Source organism: Mobula birostris, chromosome 10 (assembly GCF_030028105.1).
Source record: "Mobula birostris isolate sMobBir1 chromosome 10, sMobBir1.hap1, whole genome shotgun sequence".
Lineage (NCBI taxonomy): Eukaryota > Metazoa > Chordata > Chondrichthyes > Myliobatiformes > Myliobatidae > Mobula > Mobula birostris.
In genome coordinates this window covers 70,832,084-70,845,420 of record NC_092379.1, presented here as the reverse complement: position 1 = coordinate 70,845,420, position 13,337 = coordinate 70,832,084, and the positions used below count along the sequence as shown (strand labels likewise).

The 13,337-nt window shown below is 45.2% G+C and overlaps 1 protein-coding gene across 1 annotated transcript in view; it reads right to left on the bottom strand.

The window, feature by feature from the left end:
- The window catches only part of LOC140203703 (glycine receptor subunit alpha-4-like), a 38,290-nt gene that overhangs the window by 15,314 nt on the left and 9,639 nt on the right, over positions 1–13,337 (bottom strand). Inside the window, exons 2-4 of the mRNA XM_072269745.1 lie at positions 9,072–9,164; positions 8,920–8,935; positions 5,119–5,246 (exon numbers count right to left, since the gene is read on the bottom strand). Of these exons, the coding sequence (XP_072125846.1) occupies positions 5,119–5,246; positions 8,920–8,935; positions 9,072–9,164 (237 nt within the window). The remainder of the gene's footprint in view (positions 1–5,118; positions 5,247–8,919; positions 8,936–9,071; positions 9,165–13,337) is intronic.

The window sequence follows — 13,337 nt, the reverse complement described above, 5'->3', positions numbered from 1 at the left end:
TGAAATGCAAACATTTACACCATCTCTTACTTCAGCTGGAATTCAATATCCACATCGTAACCATTCCTTTGAACTGATGAACTTCCAGTTTACCAATTCAACTACTGAACTATCAAAGCACCAGACTCCCCTCAATCCCCTCAGTGACCTACTCACAAATACAGCACCATAACTTAATCCTTTGAGAACGTTCCACGATTAATATCACGTCTGGTTTTATTCAGCCTCCCACCCACCATTTCCCCATATTCCTTGGTTACTTCAGATGTGATTACTTTAGGACAGGTATTCGGTGGTTGTCACGAACTCAGTGAGCCAAAAGCCCTGATTCTGTCAGTCAATCTCAAGTTTAAATTTAACTATTGGTTTAATGGCTGAGGAAGTGAGTTCTGAACAGATCTTTACTTGGTGTCTCCACAGTAGGGAGATGAGGCTCCCTTGTCAAATTAATAAAGTACCATCTGAAGTCAATCCAGTAAGACAGCAGGGACTGCAAGTCTGAAAATGCTGGAAAGACTCAGCAGGGCAGGCAGCATCTGTAGCGAGAGAAACAGTTAATGTTTCGGGTTCCCAACCCTTCATCAGATCAAATGAAGCAGGGCCAGAGAATAGAAACATCAACTATTTAATTTTTCTCCAATGCTGCCTGACCTGCTCAGTCTTTTCAGCATTTTCTGCTTTTATTGCCAATTGAGTTGTCCCAGTGAGGGGGTACTCCTTCTCTCCACAGGAAGCCCCTGAGAATGGAGGGTGAACTACTTCCCCTTCTGCTCTGTGGGTTCTGTGGTCAATGCAGGACGTGCAGTCTCTACCTCCACTGTTGTGGTTGTGGTACTGTGGCCCTGGCAGACCAAAGCAAACGGCCGGCTAAATGGATCTACTGTGTTGTTTCAGGACCTGCTCTTCCTGGAACACATGAAGTCCTTTACAACATTCACATTTGGTGGGCTAGCTTCGACATCTGGTGCCCACGTCAGAGGCCTGAGACGTCAAGGATGGCTGGCCACTCTCCAAGACTAACCTGCCCACGTGTTGCCCTTGGCAACAAAGGATGAAGTGAGTTAGAAAAATCTGAAGATGATGCCAGTGGTAGTTAGGCACAGCTGGCGATTTCAACAGAAAAATGGGTTAGTTAACTCTGTGCATTTCCCTCAAATCACACAATTCCTTCCACCCACTCATTGCTCCAGAAAATATCAGCATTATAGGAACAGTCCAGAACACACCACCTGTCCAGTAACACAGTAATGTCTCCACAGCATATCATCTGTCCATGAAAGCCCATTTCCCTTCTCCAACTCAATTGATTTAATCTTTGATTCATCTGCGTTTACTGGCTTTATAAGCAAATCTCTCACTAACATCCACCAAAGCCAACATCGTTGTTCTAGTTTCTGTTTTCTGGAATATTTAGTAAGGATAAATAATTAACTGTGGAAGGAACAGAGGCCCAGTCAGTATTCTTTGATCCACTGTAGACAAGGCCATTCAGCCCGTTGAGTCTTGCAGGCAGAGTAGCTTTCGGCCCTCACACTTGCTGGGTGATAATGCCAGAGAAAAGTGGCTAGGTCCTTTTGTCAGAAATAATTGTTGTATGGCATTGTTGTGGCTCTGGTGTTATTGGCCCCTTGTCAGCCTGGGTCTGTTTACAGCAGGTATGGACTCTTTCATGATGTGAGGAGTTACGAATGGGTCAGTCTTCTCCAACCTGCCTGCTTCCTTTGGGGGAATGTCAGGGAAGGTGTGACCGAAGGCTGTTGTGTCTGGGTCACCACCATGAGGAAGTCCTTCCGTGAAGTGAAGTGGTCAGTCTCTATTAGCCAGAACACTTTCCTTAGACTCCACGGGGAGGTGCATCAGAAGAGGAGGAGCTGGGTCACCTTCTCTGACTTGCATTGAGGACTTGGGAATAGAGGAGGGCATTCAGCCATTTGAGGCTGTTACAGCTGAACAGGAGGAGCTGTTATCTCCCTTGAACCCGTCCCGGAAGGAAGGAATAAGTCACATTTAACCTGTTAGGTGCATCACGGAGGATTGGCATCAGTTCCGAGCAGGTCCTCAGACAGGACCAAGACGAATCTGGTGGGCAGGCTGTCAACTGCTTTTGGGGAGGATTTAACCCACTCAGCAGGAGGGTGAAAAGCTGGGCAAAAATTCAGATGGGAGAACGTCAGTATTGGAAATGGAAGGTAGAAATTTTAGTGGAGCGTTTGAAAACCAGTGAAAAGGTTGGTTATAAATTTGACAAGAAAGTATCAGTCTGCGTTTGCTGTTATAAACATGAATGGTTACATTTTGTTGAATTGGGTAGATGAGGGCACAGATGGACAAATGAAATCAATAGTTAAAGGAGGGCAGGATCTGGAAGCTTAATGTTTCTGGTTATGTTCTTAGTTAAGCTCAAGGAGGTGTGGGGACAATAAAGGCTGGGGTGTGTGGCATTATTGGTTAAATATAGAATCTCAGTCAGAGGGATAAACAACTGAGACTCTGGGTTGAAATAAAGAACAAATCAGGAGCAGTTACGCTTTGCAAGTATTACAAGGCTGCTGTCGTGGGCTGGATCAAAGATGGTGACAAATTGGCACATAGGAGGGAGATTGAATGATGCCACAGCAACCACCTCTCACTCAATGTCAGCAAGACCGAGGAGCTGATTATTGAGTGCAGGAGGAGGAAACTAAAGGACCATGAGCCAGTTTTTATTGGGGGGCGGTAGGGTAAAATCAGAGGTGGGGTGGATCAGCAACTTTAAATTCCTCTGTGTCAGCGTTTCAGAGGTCCTGTCCTGAGCCCAGCATGTGAGTGCCACGACAAAGAAAGCATGGCAGCGCATCTGCTTCTTTAGAAGCTTGCGAAGAATCTCCCACGAAAGATTTGGCACGTCACCTAAAACTTTGACAATCTTCTACAGATGTGTGGTGGAGAATGTATTGTCTGGTTGCATCATACACTGGTATGGAAACAGCAATGCCCTTGAATGGAAAATCCTACAGAAAGTAGTGACTGTGACCCAGTCCGTCACGGGTAAAGCACTCCCCACCATTGAGCACATCTACACAGAGCATCCGTCATCAAAGACCCTCACCACCCAGGCCATGCTGCTGCTACCATCAGGAAGGTACAGAGACTCACACCACCAGGTTCAGGAACAGTTATTACCACTCAACCATCAGGCTCTTGAATCAGAGGGGATAATTTCACTCAACTTCACTCACCCCATCTCTACACTGTTCCCACAATCTATGGGCTCACTTTCAAGGACTCTTCATCTCATGTTCTCGATATTTATTTATTATTGTTTTTTTTTGCACAATTTGATTCTTTTGCACATTGTGCACCGGTAATGTCAGAACCCAAGTGCAGGGAAAAGACAAACTCCGATGTAGAGACGGTGAGCTAAGTTTATTCATAAGAATTCCAACAGGATATTGGTGGCTCAGCTGAGTGACACCGCATTCTCAAAACTAGGACCCCTAGATTACCACCAATTGGGTGTCCACTTGAATAGTACAAGTAACATGGAACCCCCAAGTCTATTAAAATAAACCCAACAAGTTTAACCAGAAAGCAACAGGAGACGGCATTACAAAGAGAGAGTTGCTTGAGAAAAAAAAAACACAAGGAACTCTAAACGACTCTCATTAAACAACAGTTAACCAATTCAGGAGTTCTGAAAACATCAGAGCCCAACACTTTCCGGTTCCCCACACAAGCACAAAGAGCTCATTACACATTGAATGTTTGTCTATCCTGTTGTGGGCAGTCTTTCATTGATTCTATTGTGTTTCTTGTATCTACTGTGAATGTCCACAAGAAAATGAATCTCGGAATTCTATATGGTGATATATGTACTTTGGTAATAAACTTACTTTGAACTTTGAATGACCCAAGGAAAAGGATAAAAATGTAAGAACTATTCAGACATACTAAATAACCTGTGCAGTTACATTGATTGGGTTGAATCACTTGAATCACTTTGCACTAAAATAGACTTCCTTCCAAATTGTGTTCTTGTAAAAAATGTGTATAATTTATATTTAATTTGTGTTTTTCTTATGAATGCTGCTTCTCTGATGCTGTGTGATTGTGACGTGACCACACCTGTGCATATGACAATAAACCCGACTTAGACTTTGACCCGGACTTTACCTGGGTCAAAGGCACAGAGGATGCAGGCTTCCTAAATAACACCCAGGAGAACACTTTCAACCAGACTGTGGCAAGCTCACTGCCTGAAGTGACCAGCACTGGAGGGTTGGGTAGAATGGCACTCCTCACTGACCATCACCCATGTCCTCATGATCTTGTAATTGTTCTGATTCCGTGAGAAAGCTGGAGACCTCTTGGCCTCTCAAACCTGACCCATCCTTTCATTAGACCATACTGTACCATCATTTGTCCGTCCCTGGCCCTCATCTCCTCTGCAAAAGCCTTCTCACCTCAGCCTGGAACTGACCTCAGGGACTGAGGAGTCACTTTCCAATGTTTGTGTGATGAACTCAGGAATAGCCAGGTTTTATGAGTAGGATCACACTATCCTTCCCTGGAATCCTTATTGAAGCAGATTCCTATTCTTTGTACAGCCTTCCAAATCCCAATCAACTCCCCTTCTGCCTCCATAGGTGAGCACGGTCATACTGAAGGATGGGGCAGGCTTGAGGAGTTGATGGTCTGCTCCTGGTCCAAGTTCCTCCTGTTCTTGAGTTCTGTATTACGAGGGCAAGTACTTACCTGCCTCCTCCTCCTCTCTCACTGGAGGGACTGCCCCTCATCTGTGACCAGGTGCAATGCTGGAACCTCTGCCTTCTTCAGCTCCCCATTGATGAAAGTGACCAATAACACGTAAATATTTCGCCTGGATCCCCCAGCACCTGAATGGAGCCATTCCTAACATGGGAAGGTCTGTCCCTGGGTTCCCAAGGCTCAGTGAAGACCCACAAGAGGCCATCCTTGTCACCGTGCTCAGCAGTTCAAGGATGGGCTGAATGGCCTTCTCTGGAGACTCGGAGGCAGGAGGAGCAGAGCTGCAGGAGGAAAGCCAGGGTGTGAGGAACCCCAGAGCACAACAGGAGCTGGAAAAAGAAAATCCCAGTCTAGGAGGACACAGAAGTCTACCTTTGAAATTTGGACGGATGCGTGCATCGTAGCCTGAGGTCTTCCCCATGAGCTTGTCAAGGAAGTCAGATGGAGACAGTGGTGTAGAGGTGGGGTGATTTCTCTCAGCTTCTGTTGATGGTGCTGGCCTGTGAAATGGAAAGGGAGATGAGGACTGAATGCTTGGTTACGAAGCTTTCTCTTCTTGACTTCGGCCCCTTCCCCGTCCCTTGGAGAGGAATCGAGCAGTCAGAGCTTCTGTTGGATGGGAAGACAATGCAGTGGTATATGTTATTCATGGTAGGAGTAGCAATGAAAACGACACAGCGGCTAACACGGGCTACCTCTCTCTCAGGCTCAGTGTAATGCAGCAGGCAGAACTGCCGTCTTACATTGCCAGAGACCCAGGATCAATGCCGACTTCTGATGGGGACTGTGTGGAATTTGCACTTTCTCCCTGTGACTGCAGGTTCCCCTCCCTGACAAGTGCACCGGTTTCCTCCTTCATCCCAAAGAAATACTGATTAGTGGGTTAACTGGTTGTCATATGTAGCTGAGTGGGAGAATGTGAGGGGAGTTGATGGAAGTAAGGAACAGGAATTAGAATGGGCCAGGACTCATGGAATTGGCATGAACCACATGGGACAACGGGCCATAGTAATCCAGTGGATACAAAAGGCCACAGTTAGTCCTAATGGGACATGGTTGAGATCAGGTGACCTGAGAGATATTGGGAAATGTATTTGGGAAAACTTGGGAATTAACAGCACTGAATTAACATCAGTGGTGGGTGTACCTCAGGGAAAACTAAACATATAGACCCACAACAGCAGATTCAAAACAGCTACTTCTTTTCAACTATTCAGCATGCCAGTGAGGGTAGAAACAGGATAATTTGGCAGATAAATGCGTGGCTGAGAAGCTGGTGCTTGGGGCAGGGCTTCAGGTTCTTGGATCATTGTGTTCTCTTCAGGGGGAGATATGACCTGTACAAAAGGGTTGGGTTGCAGCTGAAACCGAAGGGGGACCAATATTCTCGCGGGCAGGTTTGTTAGAGCGGTTGGGGAGCGTTTAAACTAATTTGGCGGGGGTTGGGAACCAGAGTGAAGGGACTCAGGATAGGACAGATGGTAAAAAAGTAAAGATGGCATGCAGTCAAGCTGTCGGGAAGGGCAGGCAGATGATAGGACAAAATTAAAACCAGCAGGGTGAGTATCAGTGCATTAGAGATGCAGAATCAAAAAGGGTAGCAAATACAGCACTCAAAGTGTTATATCTCAATGCACGGAGTATAAGAAATAAGGTGGATAATCTTGTTGCACTATCATAGATTATCAGGTATGATGTTGTGGCCATTACTGAATCATGGCTGAAGGATGGTTGTAGTTGGGAGCTGAATGTCCATGGTTACAGATTGTATTGGAGGGATGCAGAGGGATAGTAGGCAGAGGGGGTGGTGTGGTTCTGCTGGTAAAGAATGGCATCAAATCAGTAGAAAGATGCGACATAGGATCAGAAGATGTTGAATCCTCGTGGGTTGAGTTAAGAAACTGCAAGGGTAAAAGGACGTTGATGGCAGTTATAGACAGGCCTCCAAACAGTGGCTGGGAGGTAGACCACAGGTTACAACAGGAAATAGAAAAGGCGTGTCAGCAGGGCAATGTTATGATAGTCAAGGGAGATTTTAACATGCAGGTCGATTGGGAAAATTAGGTTGGTAATGGATCTCAAGAAAGTGAGTTTGTTGAATGCCTACGAGATGGCTTTTTAGAGCAGTTTGTCATTGAGTCTAATACGGGATCAGCTATACTGGATTGAGTGTTATGTAATGTACCAGAGGTGATTAGGGAACTTAAGGAAAAAGAACCCTTATGAACCAGTGATCACAATATGATTGTGTTCAACTTGAAATTTGATAGAGAGAAAGTCTGATATTGCAGTATTTCAATTGAGTAAAGAAAATTACTATGGTATGAGAGAGGAGTTGGCGAAAGTAAATTGGAAGGAGATGTTGGCAGGAATGACAGCAGAGCAGCATATGTGGGTGTCTGAGCATGTGTGTTTATACCTATGACAATATACATGTGTGCTTATATGTTGACTTGTCTGTCTTTAGATGTGCATGTTTGTGTGCATGTGTGTGAATGTGCATATCTGTATGAGTATAACCACATGTCTGTATGCATTGTGTCACTGTGTATGTGCATATATGCATGCACACATAAGTACGCATGTCTGTATGCATGCGCGTTTATATATGCATTGTGCCTTGGTGTGTGTGCAGATTATAATTGTGTGCATGGATGCACCCTTGTGTATCTATATGTTTTGTGCATACATACGTGTATAGCTGAAGCTTTTGTGTGATTGGGCATTTGTGCATTTATGCATGTGTGTGCATGACAGAACGTGGTGTCACTGTTAGTGGATCTGCATGTGCAGTTCTATGGCTTGGTGGAACTATAATCTTGAGATTATATGTAACTTGTGAGCACGTGGCCAAGTGGTTAAGGCATTGGACTAGCTACCTGAAGGTCGTGAGTTTGAGCCCCAGCCAAGGGAAAGTGTTGTGTCCTTGAGCAAGGCACTTAATCACACATTGCTCTGCGACGACACTGGTGCCAAGCTGTATGGGTCCTAATGCCCTTCCCTTGAACAACATCGGTGGTGTGGAGAGGGGAGACTTGCAGCATGGGCAACTGCTGGTCTTCCATACAACCTTGCCCAGGCCTGTGCCCTGGAGAGTGAAGACTCTCCAGGCACAGATCCATGGTCTCGCAAGACTAATGGATGCCTTTATTTTTTATACATGTAACTTCTTCATTACAGGTATATGACACTGAATATGTTTGTGGTCTTCCTAACGCCATCCAGCTACGCGCACTACCAAAGCCAGTGAAGTACTTCAAGGTGATGCCAGCATTGTCACTACAGAAACTCCATTTTCAAATTTGCAAATTCTTTGCAGACTCTCCACTCCCTGTGTATTACACCATCATCTTACAATGTTCTGTCACCTTGACACTGTTCTGGGCTCTCACACATCCCTAGATTTTAGTGCTCTGCCTCTGGATGGCTGTTCCCACCATCTGCCCCTCTAAACTTTCTGCCTCTTAGCCTCACCTTCAAACTGTTCCCAAAATCATTTGTCTTTCAGCATGCTATTGCCCATCCTCTAGTATTTTGGGAGATGACTGGCTGCTGGATAATCTTCCACAGCAATGCTGTGGCTCGTTCATAGTGCACAAATTTTGCATTTGCATTATCCCTAGTCTCCTATATGCAGTATAGCACAGTTATATGATACACTTGGTTTTTTTTGTCTACTTCTGCTATTCACATATTGCATAATATTTTGGGGAATATTCCTTCATATACGACCATGGTATATAATGAGCATTGGACTACTCTATGAACATTTAAACGTGTACTTGGGCTGCAGAATGTAAAACCTCTGTCTAGTGTGGCTATTTGGAGATTATATATTTCTCATCAAGCCACAATAAGGGGGCTTAATGGGGGCAGGCAGAGGCCAGAGAGAGCTGCTCCTAGGCACTGGTCTGGGACCAAATAACTTTCTTCTGCTGAGCATGCTGAGATAGGAGACTTCACCCACGCTTAGCGCCCCACAGTCCAGAATAAATCAACTGCAGTAATACTGGAATAGAATGGTTACGCGTCGCTTTGTTTTTAAGAATATTGGTTGACATAGTAACCCAGCATTATCTGAAGCTAAATCAATGGTTGAGTATTTTTGATTAAACTTTATATGGAACAGTTCAAATTCCTCCTTTTCCGCTGTCCAAGGTCCTGAACACTTACCTGAGGCCACCGTTTGCTTCCAACAAGTAGAGGAAAACTGTGGTGCTCAGAACCCTTATACCCAATCGCTTCATGCCTTCCCCTTGGCCGATCCTTCGGTCCAGGCATGGAGTCCTGTCCAGTCGCTCCCGCCGCCTGTCCGGACCCCGTACCTCGGCGCAGAGTGCGAGCGAGGGGGCGGGAAGGAGCCGCTGTTCCCAGCTTGTTTAGGCACTTGCTGAATGTACTCCGCAGGTCAGCCAGTGCTGTTAGAGAGAGCGAGAAAGTCAGAATAGAGCTACACGCCGAGGGAAGAGGAGAGAGGGAGGGACTGAGAGAGATATAACCTCTTCAGCGCCAGGCATGTTTCAATGAATTCTCCTCCTCCAGCTGATCACAGTTCAACAAGAACAACACAACCAAACTGAGGATAAGACTTGTATTTATCTCGATCAGGCACAGCCACGGGATATTAACAGCCGATGAAATATTGTAAGATAGGAAGGGTGGCTGTCAGTCTGTACACAGCAAATTCCCATAGAGAGGATCTTACATTCTGGGGATAAATACAAAGCAGCGTGCCAGGGAGAGGTGGTAAGACATTCCCTGATCCCAAAGAGAGCAAATGGTTTATTTTCCCCACCGCATTGCAAACTTAACCTCATAACAGTCGCACCCATATAGAGAGTGGCAGAGTGGTGCAACGGGTAGAACTGCTGGAGACGCGGGTTCAATCCTGACCTCGGATACTGTACTGTCCATGAGAACTTTGCACGTCTTTCCTGCGACCATGTGTGTTACCAAGTGCTTCGGTTTCTTCCCACGTTCCTCCAGACATGCGGTTTGACGGGTTCATGAGCCACTGTACATTTCTCCTGGTGTGCAGGTAAGTGGTAGAATCTTCGGGGTGTGGTGGAGGGGAAATTGATTGGAATGTGGGGAGAATGAAAAAAATGGGATTAGTGTGGGATGATTCTAGAAATATTACATCGTTGTGAAAAGCTGTTTGGCTGATCAAGCAACCCTCCTGCTTGTACCAAACTAATTTACTGTGAAAACCCTATATACTCTCTCCATCACCGGGTCCTTTCCAGGTGTTGGGATCAGGATTACAACTACTGCATGAAACAATTTTCCCAGCATCCCTCTTATGCTCTGAGCTGACTAATTGGAACAACTTCACTCTACTGATACCCCTGATCTTGTCAAGCCCAAGGTGACCTCATTTTCCTCCATCAAATCTCTCCTCAGCCTCCTCTGCTCCGAGAGGAATGCTCTCAATTTCTCCAGTCTAACTCAACAGCCAAAACTTCTCTGGAACGATGCTTTAACAAGGAAACAGAAACATTAAAGCAAAGATTAACATGTAGCATTTGGAACCTAAAATACAATCCTCCTTCTCAACACCATTTCTTTCCCCATATCCTTTGTGCCTGGAAATTTCTCTATCTCTTTCTTAAATATAACCTGCTCTGGCCTCCACATCATCATTCACAAGCATCCACGAAAACAGAGAAGTGCCCCAAAGAATGAATGACAGTTAAATGTTAGAACCTCAAAGCCCCCCCAGCTCTCCCCTCTCATGCACAAGCAGCAGCAAAGTGACAATCACTCGCCCCACCAGCAAAAATGCATCTGCACCCTCCGCCAAGCACTCAAGCGTGCAGCAAGTTTGTAATGACATTAACTATTTCTGCAAACGTTGAGTGCCAGCTCCACCCTACCCTGCTGATTCCAGCCCAGCACTGACAGCTTGATACGGCAAGTCATGGATCAGATGTCGAACAAGCTCATCTCCTGGGTTCCACTGGACTGCCAGCTATTGCCAACCAGTTTTGCACATTTACAAAGAACACTCTCCCCCCCCGCAACCACCCTCCCACTGCCAGTTACACACTAGTCAAACTTACAAGTATAACTCAGAGATGGCATTTGAAGGTTTGCTAATCTTCTAATGCAAAGCCCAAGTTTTCAATAAACCAAGCTGCTGATTTTACTTGCATTGCATTTAAAGCATTTGGAGAGACATAATCTGATTAGGAATAGTTAGCATGGCTTTGGCAAGGGCAGGTCGTGCCTTACAAGTCTGATTGAATTCTTTGAGGATGCAACAAAACACATTGATGAAGGTAGAGCAGTGGATGTAGTGTATATGGATTTCAGTAAGGCATTTGATAAGGTTCCCCACACAAGACTCCTTCAGAAAGTAACGAGGCATGGGATCTAAGGAGACCTTGCTTTGTGGATCCAGAACTGGCTTGACCACAGAAGGCAAAGAGTGGTTGTTGATGGTTCATATTCTGCATGGAGGTCGGTGACCAGTGGTGTTCCATAGGGATCTGTTCTGGGATCCCTCCACTTTGTGATTTTTTATAAATGGCCTAGATGAAGAAGTAGAAGGATGGGTTAGTAAATTTTCTGATGACACAGAAATTGGGGATGTTGTGGATAGTGTGGAGGGCTGTCAGAGGTTTCAGAGAAACATTGATAGGATGCAGATCAGGGCTGAGAAATGACAGATGGACTTCAACCCAGGTAAGTGTGAAGTGGTTCATTTTGATAGGTCCAATTTGAAGACAGAATATAATATAAATAGTAACACTCTTGACAGTGTGGAGGATCTGAGAGATCTTGGGGTCTGTATCGATAGGACGCTCATAGCTGCTTCACAGGTTGACAGTGTTGTTAAAAAGGCGTATAGTGTACTGGCCTTCATCAACCGTGGGATTGAGTTCAAGAGCCGTGAGGTAATGTTACAGCTACATAAGACCTTGGTCTGACCCCACTTGGAGTACTGCGTTCAGTTCTGGTCACCTTATTACGGGAAGATTGTGGATACTATAGTGAGAGTGCGGAGGAGATTTACAAGGATATTCCCTGGATTGGAGAGCATACCCTATAAGAATAAGTTGAGTGTACTTGGCCCTTTCTCCTTGGAGTGATGGAGCATGAGAGGTGTCCTGATAAAGCTGTACAAGATGATGAGGGGCATTGATCATGTGGATAGTCGGAGGCTCTTACCCAGGATTTGTTATCATGAGGGGGCATAGTTTTAGGGTGCTTGGAAGTAGGTACAGAGGGGATGTCAGGGGTGTGTTTTTCTCACAGAGATTGGTGGGTGCATGGATACAATAGGATCTTTTAAGAGGTCCTTAGGTAGGCACATGATGCTTAGAAAAATAGAGGGCTATGTGCTAGGGAAATTCTAGACAGTTTCTTGAGTAGGTTCGGCACAACATTTCAGGCCAAAGGGCCTGTAATGAGCTGTAGATTTCTATGTTCTATGTTCTAAGTGCAAGTCTCTTGGTGGGTCCTCTTAAGATCTATAATTGAATATAGACCCAATATAGAACACATGTCCAAGAGGTCATGAAACAAATTCAGTATTTACGTGGAACCAGGCTTTGTTTGAGTTGGTGGAACTTGGTTGAAAATTCACCATGGAGGCATCTTTGGTTTGGGATTCAGTGAACTGGCATCTATCACTGGAATTGTTATAGGGAGGTGGGATTAATGACTCAGGCGATATTCATTCAGTTTTAGGAATGCACTGGGGGCAAGTATTAACTTGCTGTTGGTGGATTCTTGTGAGAACCCATTAGCTCACTAATTATTAATCACCAACATTTACAACACGCTGTTAATGTAGGTGAACTCATAATTTGTTTCATAAATGTGTGATTCAACAAAACTTTTTGCTGTTGCACATTGGGGGATGTTTGGAAAGTGATCACGAGCTTGCCCTCAGAGGTGATTTAAAGAGACAACAACCTAAAAAGGGAAAGAGGCAGAGGGATAGAAAGGTTTCAAAAGGGAATTCTGTGACATCAGGGTGCAGCCACCAATACTGTTAATTATGGTTGAACACGAGGCCAGAGTTGATAGAATATAGGTTGTTTGCACTGACGAACGTTTAGAGGATATGAAATGTGCAGGGACGAATGAGGGTGGAAACTAAATCTAAAGTCTGCATGGCTAGTGATACTGCAGGTCAAAATGAACCTCAGTGGAGAGTGAAACAGACAGCTGGGGAGACTGAGTAGGTCCAGCAGCATCTCAGGAGGGAAAGGAAATCTTCACTTTGGTGTTTCAGAATGACCAGTCCCGGTGCAGGGTCTTGGCCTGAAACATCAACAATTCCTTTCCCTCCACAGATGCTGTTTCCCCCACTGAGATTTTCCAAGCAGCTTGACTTTAGGCTCCAGTTTCCAGCTTTTGCAGGGTCCTGTTTCTCCTTCTGTGGAGAAAACCTGGTATCCTTACCCGGGTCTGTATGAGACTCCTAAAACAATTTATCTGACTCCTCACCTGGAGCTGCACTGCACTCAGCTACACCAGGTGACTGGTTGTACGGTAGGTATACCAGCGCCTCCTCGAAGGCAGGGACCATCAGGAAGAGCGAGAAGATGTTAATTTAATAAATGGCTTCTGCTACAGCA